This window comes from Budorcas taxicolor, chromosome 5 (genome assembly GCF_023091745.1).
Source record: "Budorcas taxicolor isolate Tak-1 chromosome 5, Takin1.1, whole genome shotgun sequence".
Classification (NCBI taxonomy): Eukaryota; Metazoa; Chordata; class Mammalia; order Artiodactyla; family Bovidae; genus Budorcas; species Budorcas taxicolor.
The window spans coordinates 23479164-23486266 of record NC_068914.1 but is presented as its reverse complement, the minus strand read 5'-3'; the positions used below and the strand labels follow the sequence as shown (position 1 = coordinate 23486266).

At 43.5% G+C, this 7103-nt stretch overlaps 1 protein-coding gene across 1 annotated transcript; it reads left to right on the top strand.

Annotated features, from left to right (window-relative positions):
* The first annotated feature begins 5258 nt into the window (after positions 1 to 5258).
* On the top strand, positions 5259 to 6891 carry LOC128047520 (uncharacterized). The gene is given in 3 exon segments (XM_052639743.1): positions 5259 to 5724; positions 5959 to 6634; positions 6636 to 6891. Coding segments are annotated over 3 exon segments (1398 nt in total).
* Positions 6892 to 7103: the final 212 nt, after the last annotated feature.

Here is a 7103-nt window from a genome sequence, read left to right as displayed (position 1 = left end):
AATTTTATTTTTTAAATAAGTTTATTTATTTTAATTGGAGTTTAATTACTTTACAATATTGATTTTGCCACACATCAACAAATGAATGGATAAGAAAGCTATGGTACATATACACCATGGAGTATTACTCAGCCATTAAAAGGAATACATTTGAATCAGTTCTAATGAGGTGGATGAAACTGGAGCTGATTATACAGAGCGAAGCAAGCCAGAAAGAAAAATGCCAATACAGTATTTAAAAGTTTTATTATGAGCCATATGAGAAACTTTCTCAAGTCCTATATTAACAAGTTACCTGAGTTTCCAACTTAGCTAAATTTCTATCCTCAATGTGATGGGAAATGTTTGCATTTTTCTGGAGATCTTACTTATACAATTTCATGAATCACATTTCTTCAGAACTGAGTGGTGTTTTTATTGATGTCACAGACATAGCAACAGGGACTGACTTTTCAATTCTTAAATTATTTAAAAGCAAAAAGCACACAGATGAAATATCTTTGGATGAGAATGGGTAAAGCATTTAATCAGCATTTGGCTTCTTCCTCTTCTTCTTTGTCTTCTTCCTTTTTCTCTTCCTTGCTTTCCACTTTTTTCCCCTGTTCTGTTGCCCCTTCTCCTTCATTTCTGTTATCAGCACAAGCAGCTATCCTCTTAGGGCCACATTTTGACAAAGAAACCTAGACCTTTCTTATCTTAGAGTTTTATAAGGTCAAATACTAATTTATGGAGACTAAAGCCATATTGAAATTTGTTTCTGCATAATTAGATAATTTCACTCATTAAGCTAGTGTTTATCAATCTCTGGGCTGTGATATTAGTATAAACAGCATTAAGTACAAAATAACTAGATTATATGCATCATGATAGGCAAATGGATCTATTTTAAAATATTAACAAACTTTAACTTGATTATCCATTGTGAACTCTCATCTCCATTCATGGGGATTCTGGAACTAAATTTTATAGAATCACTTCTACATAGTTTTCCTATTTAGAGCCTTCAATTAAGAAGCACTCAAGTGAGATTTGGAAGGTAGAAGGGACAGAAGGGCTTTCTGGTGACAGTTTATACAGACTCACTCATAGGCTGAAATAAATCTTTTGAGTACTATCTTGCTTTTAAGGATGTGGACAAATAAAATTGGTGGCAGTGACGGCCCCTTCTGAGTGCCCAGAGCTTCACATTGTTGAAACTGTGGGTAATTATTAGTCAAATTCACTTAACCTGGCTTCACTAATCAAGCTCGTTTTAATTATTGCTACAAAAGACTTGCAGGTCTTCTAAGAGGCAGGTGTCCTAAACGATAATGTCCTAAACGATAACCTGAGTTGTTTTTTTTAGAGATTTGGAGTCAGCAGTGTCTAGTCTGAGCTAAACTGGTTAAGATTGAAATTGAACATGCAGAAGCCTACAGATTAGTTATGTCTGTGCAGAGCCATGATTGCACACCTTTCCCAATCACCTTTCCCCATGGACCCCAAGTTTCCCACACTCCCTACGTATCATAAGCATTAGAACATCTTCCTTCTTATTCTTTATTTATAGATAGCCCTTTACCTTTGGGATGCCAGTTTTCAGGATCCTGTCTTGCTGTTTATTGGGCAAAAGGATCCTGGTTCAGTAATATCGTCTCTGAACCAGTGAGTAACACTAAGATTTACCAGCTTCATTCTGTCATAAAGTTGAGACTTTTGTCAGCCTTCAGTGTTTTCCTATAAAGCCTGAGACAAGTGATGACCTCTAGGTGAGTTCCAATGTGTTATAGCTTTTAAACTCTTCTTTGTTTTTTTTTTTTGTTTATTTTTTGTTTTTTGTTTGTTTTTTTTTTAATTCCACCAACACTTCCAAAGATATATATAAATCTAATGTTATGATTTCTCTGGTGAAAACACTTTACTAGCTTTTTTGTTCTATTTGTGTGTATGTGTGTGTTTGAGCTGTATGGTGGTGGTTGGGCTTCCCTGCTGGCTCAGTCAGTAACGAATCTGCCTGCAATGCAGGAGACCTGAGTTCAATCCCTGGGTTGGGAAGGTTCCCTGAAGAGTTGTATGAGCTGTTTGCATAATTTGGAAATGAAGGCTTTGTTGGTCACATTATTTGCAAATATTTTCTGTCAGTCTATAGGTTGTCTTTTCCTTTTGTTGATGGTTTTCTTTGCTGTACAAAAGCTTTTACGTTTGATTAGGTCCCATTTGTTTACTGTTGTTTTTATTCTGTTGCCTTGGGAGAATGACCTAAGAAAACATTGGTACAATTTATGTCAGAGGATATTTTGCCTATGTTCTCCTTTAGAAGTTTTATGGTGTTCTGTCTTATATTCAGGGCTCCTCTGATGGCTCAGATGGTGAAGAAGCTGTCTGCAGTGCAGAAGACTTGGGTTCAATCCCTGGGTCAGAAAGATCCTCTGGAGAAGGGAATGGCAGCCCACTCCAGTATTCTTGCCTGGAGAATCTTAAGGACAGAGGAGCCTTGTGGGCTAAGTCTTTAAACCATTTTGAACTTACTTTTGTGTATGGTGTAAGGGTGTGTTCTAGTCTTCATTGATTTGCATGAGACTATCCAACTTTACCAGTATCACTTGCTGAAGAGATTGTCTTTTCCCCATTGAATATCCTTTTCTCCACTGTCAAAGATTAATTGACCATAGGTTTGTGGGTTTATTTCTGGGCTCTCTATTCTGTTCCATTGATGCATATGTCTATTTTTGTGCCAATAACAAATGCTATTTTGATTGATATAGTTTGGCAATGTAGCTTTGCAATATTGCACCTCCAGGTTGCTATGGCAATTCTGGCTCTTCTGTAGTTCCATATACATTTTAGGATTATTCATTCTACTTCAGTGAAAAGTGTCTTGGGTAATTTGATAGGATTCACCTTAAATATGTACACTGCTATGAGAATTTTAGCCATTTTTAACAGCATTAAGTTTTCCAATCCAAAAGAGTGGGTATCTTTCCATTTCTTTGAAACATCTTCAATTTCCTTTATTAATGTTTCATAGTTCTCAGCATATAAGACTTTCACCTGCTTGATGAGGTTTAGTCCTAAGTAAGTTTTTTTCCTTGATGTGATTTAAAAAGGGATTGTTTGCATTTCTTTTTTTTTTCCTTTTTTTTTTTCAGATGGTGCACAGGGAATACACAAGGTTTTTGTAGTCTTTGTGTGTGTGTGTGTGTGTTTTAGTTGGAGGATAATTCGTTTGCAGTGTTGTTTGGTTTCTGCTGTACAACAACATGAATCAGCTATGCATATACATATATCCCATTCCACCCTTCTAGGTCATCACAGAGCACCAAGCAGTATTCCCTGTTCTATGTAGCTATTTCTCTCTAGCTATCCATTTTAACACATGGTAGTGTGTGTGTGTATATATATATACATTAATGCTTCTCTCTCAATTTGCCCCCCCTTTCCTTCCCCCACTGTGTCCACAAGTCCATTCTGTATGTTTCCATCTGAAGAGCCTAAGCCACCCCATTTTGCCAAAAAAAAAAAAGACTCCATTTTAGAGTTCTGAGGAAAGAGTCTTTGGAAATCCCCTGACCTCACCCCACCACCTGTGAGCCAATCAGATCCCAGATCAGGATCTCCTGACTTTACGTTCAGGACTTATGACCTGCCAGGGAAATTCGAATTAAGCCCGGGAAATGGGAACCAATCAGAACCCATGGCCAGCCCGGGAAATGAAAACCAATCAGACCTAACCCTTCCACAGAAGGTAACCAATTAGACGTCTCCCAACCTGGAAACTTCCGTTTTTCAAATTTTTCATGCAAGAATACACTATATAAGCAATGTAACCCAGAGTTTGGGGTTCCTCTCCTTAGCTGCTGCGTCGGTAAGCTGGCAGCCCCAGCTCGAGCTTGGTAATAAAAACTCTCTTGCTTTTGCATTGGATATTGGCTCCCTGGTGGTCATTGGGAGATTTCACGACTTGGGCATAACATTTGGGGGCTTGTCTGGGATCTCCCCTCGGCCCCGCAGGGAAACCGATCCAGAGAGTTATCCACAGCCGGTAAGCTCTTCTCTGTCTCTTTGTTTCTGATAAGGCCTATTTTCTGAAGCCGGTATATGACTCAGGTGGACACGCCAGCGGTTCACTGGTGCAGGTCGTTGGGAGACGTTCCCAGCCCCTTCGGAGGAGGCAGAGTGACCCTGTTCTCTATAGACGATAGCGGTTCGCTCCCACTGAACGGCCGGAGGCCGTCGTCTTACTTTCAGTTTTGTCTCCGGACTCCCGGAGGTCTGTATCTTCTGTCTCTGTCTGTCTGTGTGGCTATCTGTACTGTCTGTGTTAATTTACCAACATCTGACTGATCTAGGAACGGTGGGGCAAAGTCAATCTAACCCTACCCCTCTATCCCTGATCACTGACCATTTTAAGGAGGTCAAGATGCGCGCACATGACCTCAGTGTGGAAATTAAGAAAGATAAATTAATCACTTTTTGCAGTGCAGAATGGCCAACCTTCCACGTGGGATGGCCCCCAGAGGGCACCTTTGACTTGGAAACTGTGCACCGAGTCCGAGACATCATCTTTCGACCGCAGAGCAGACACCCTGACCAAGTTCCCTATGTCATGGTGTGGGAAGATCTCATATTGCGCCCCTCTCCATGGGTAAAACCTTTCTTGCCTCAACAGGGATTCTCCACCATGCAGGTGCTGGTGACATGTGTAGGAAAGAACCTGAAAGATCCCAAGGAACCTGAACCAATGGTGCCGCTGTACCCCATTTTACAAGGGGGAACAGAGGAAGAACTTCTCTTCCCACCCTCTTACCAACCCTCGAGCCACTGCAGGCCCCTGCTATCCCTCCACCTAGGGCTGACGCATCAGAAGGGGGCCCACACAAAATACTCGCCATAGGCAAGCCATGTCTCTGGTGGGGCCAGTAGACTCAACTGTTGCCCTCCCTTTACGAGTGGCTGGTCCCCCCCACGAGGAAGGGAACCAACCTCATCAATACTGGCCCTTCTCTACCAGTGACCTATATAACTGGAGGTCACAGAATGCTAAGTTCTCTGATAACCCTAGAGATCTAACTAACCTTCTAGAGACTGTGCTTTTTACTCATCAGCCCACCTGGGACAACTGTCAACAGCTGCTCCAGACTCTCTTCACCACGGAAGAGAGAGAGAGAATACAGAATGAGGCCCATAAAAGGGTCCCATGGGCAAATGGAGAACACACCACTAATATAGATTAAATTAAGACTTCTTTTCCTTTATTGCGACCTGACTGGGATTACAATATGGCACAAGGTAAGGAGAGGCTCAGAGTTTACCACCAGACTCTGTTGGGGGGGCTCAAGGCAGCTGCACAGAAACCCACTAACCTAGCTAGAGTAGGAGATGTTCAACAAGGCCCCACTGAGAGTCCAGCTGCTTATCTGGAAAGACTGATGGAGGCCTTTAGACAATACACCCCCAAGGACTCAGAAGCAGAAGGCACTCAGGCTGCTTTGATAATGCATTTTGTCAACCAGGCGGCTCCAGACATCAGGAAAAAGTTACAAAAACTAGAACGCCTGGGAGAAAAGAGTATCCAGGACTTAATAACAGTGGCAGAAAGGGTCTACAATACTCAAGAGACCCCAGAGGAAAAACAAGCTAAGGCAGCAGACCGCCAGACCCACAATATGGCGTGCATCCTGCTAGCGGCAACAGTTCCTGATTCGGGAGAAAGGGAGCGCCAGCTGCACCGCCTAGCGGCTGAAGGTAAGAGCCGCCCCCGTACGCAACCAGCATTAGGAAAGAACCAATGCACCTATTGTAAGGAGGAAGGACACTGGGCCAAAGAACGCCCTAAGAAAAAGAAGGGACCATGAAAGACCCCTATCCTGGCCGTTGATGAACTGAGCTACTAGGGGAGATGGGGTTCAGCTCCCCTCCCCAAACCCAGGGTAACCCTAAGAGTGGAGGGGACCCCAATTGACTTCCTTGTTGACACAGGGGCTCAATATTCGGTTTTGCTGGAGCCCCAAGGGAAACTGGCCAGAAAGACTTCATGGGTGCAGGGGGCCACTGGGATGAAACAATATCAATGGACTACCTGAAGATCGGTGGATTTGGGCATGCACTGGGTATCCCACTCCTTTATGGTCATCCCGGAATGCCCCTTCCCACTGTTGGGAAGAGACTTGTTAACCAAGATGGGAGCTCAAATTCACTTCCTCCCAGGAGAAACTAAAATACTTGATCAGGCGGGCAGGCCGATTCAAGTACTGACAATTCAATTAGAGGATGAATATAGGCTGCACCAAAAACCGACCCTTCCCCAAACGGACATCCAGGAGTGGCTAGATGAATTCCCTGAAGCGTGGGCCGAGACAGGGGGAACCAGCTTGGCTAGGCACCGCCCTCCTATATGTATAGATCTCAAGCCAGGAGCCAATCCCGTCGGAGTCAGACAATATCCTATGACCTTAGAGGCCCGACAGGGAATCATCCCCCACATCCTCAGGCTCCTAGCCCAGAAAATCTTGAGACTCTGTCAGTCAGCGTGGAACACTCCCCTGCTCTCTGTTAAAAAACCAAATTCTCATGACTATCAGACAGTACAGGACCTGCGGGAAGTTAACCACGGAGTTCTAGATATTTATTCTATGGTGCCAAACCCATACAACCTCGAGCTCGCTCCTGCCAGATCATCACTGGTATATGGTCCTAGATCTAAAAGACGCTTTCTTTAGTCTATCCCTGGTGCCCAAGAGCCAGGAGCTTTTCGCCTTTGAGTGGTCTGACCTGGAAGAGGGGATCAATGGACAGCTGACCTGGACGCGACTGCCACAGGGATTTAAAAATTCTCCCACCATCTTCGATGAGGCCCTCCATGAAGACCTGGGTGAGTTTAGACAACAGCACCCCCAACTAACCTTGTTGTAATACGTAGATGACCTGTTAATTGCAGCAAAAGACCAACAGACTAGCCTCATGGGCACCCGAGAACTATTGCAGACCCTTGGAAAATTAGGGTACCGAGCCTCAGCCAAAAAGGCTCAGATATGCCAACCAGAGGTCACCTACTTAGGGTATGTGTTAAAAGAAGGGCAGAGGTGGCTGTCAGAGGCACGAAAGGAGACGGTACTCAAAATACC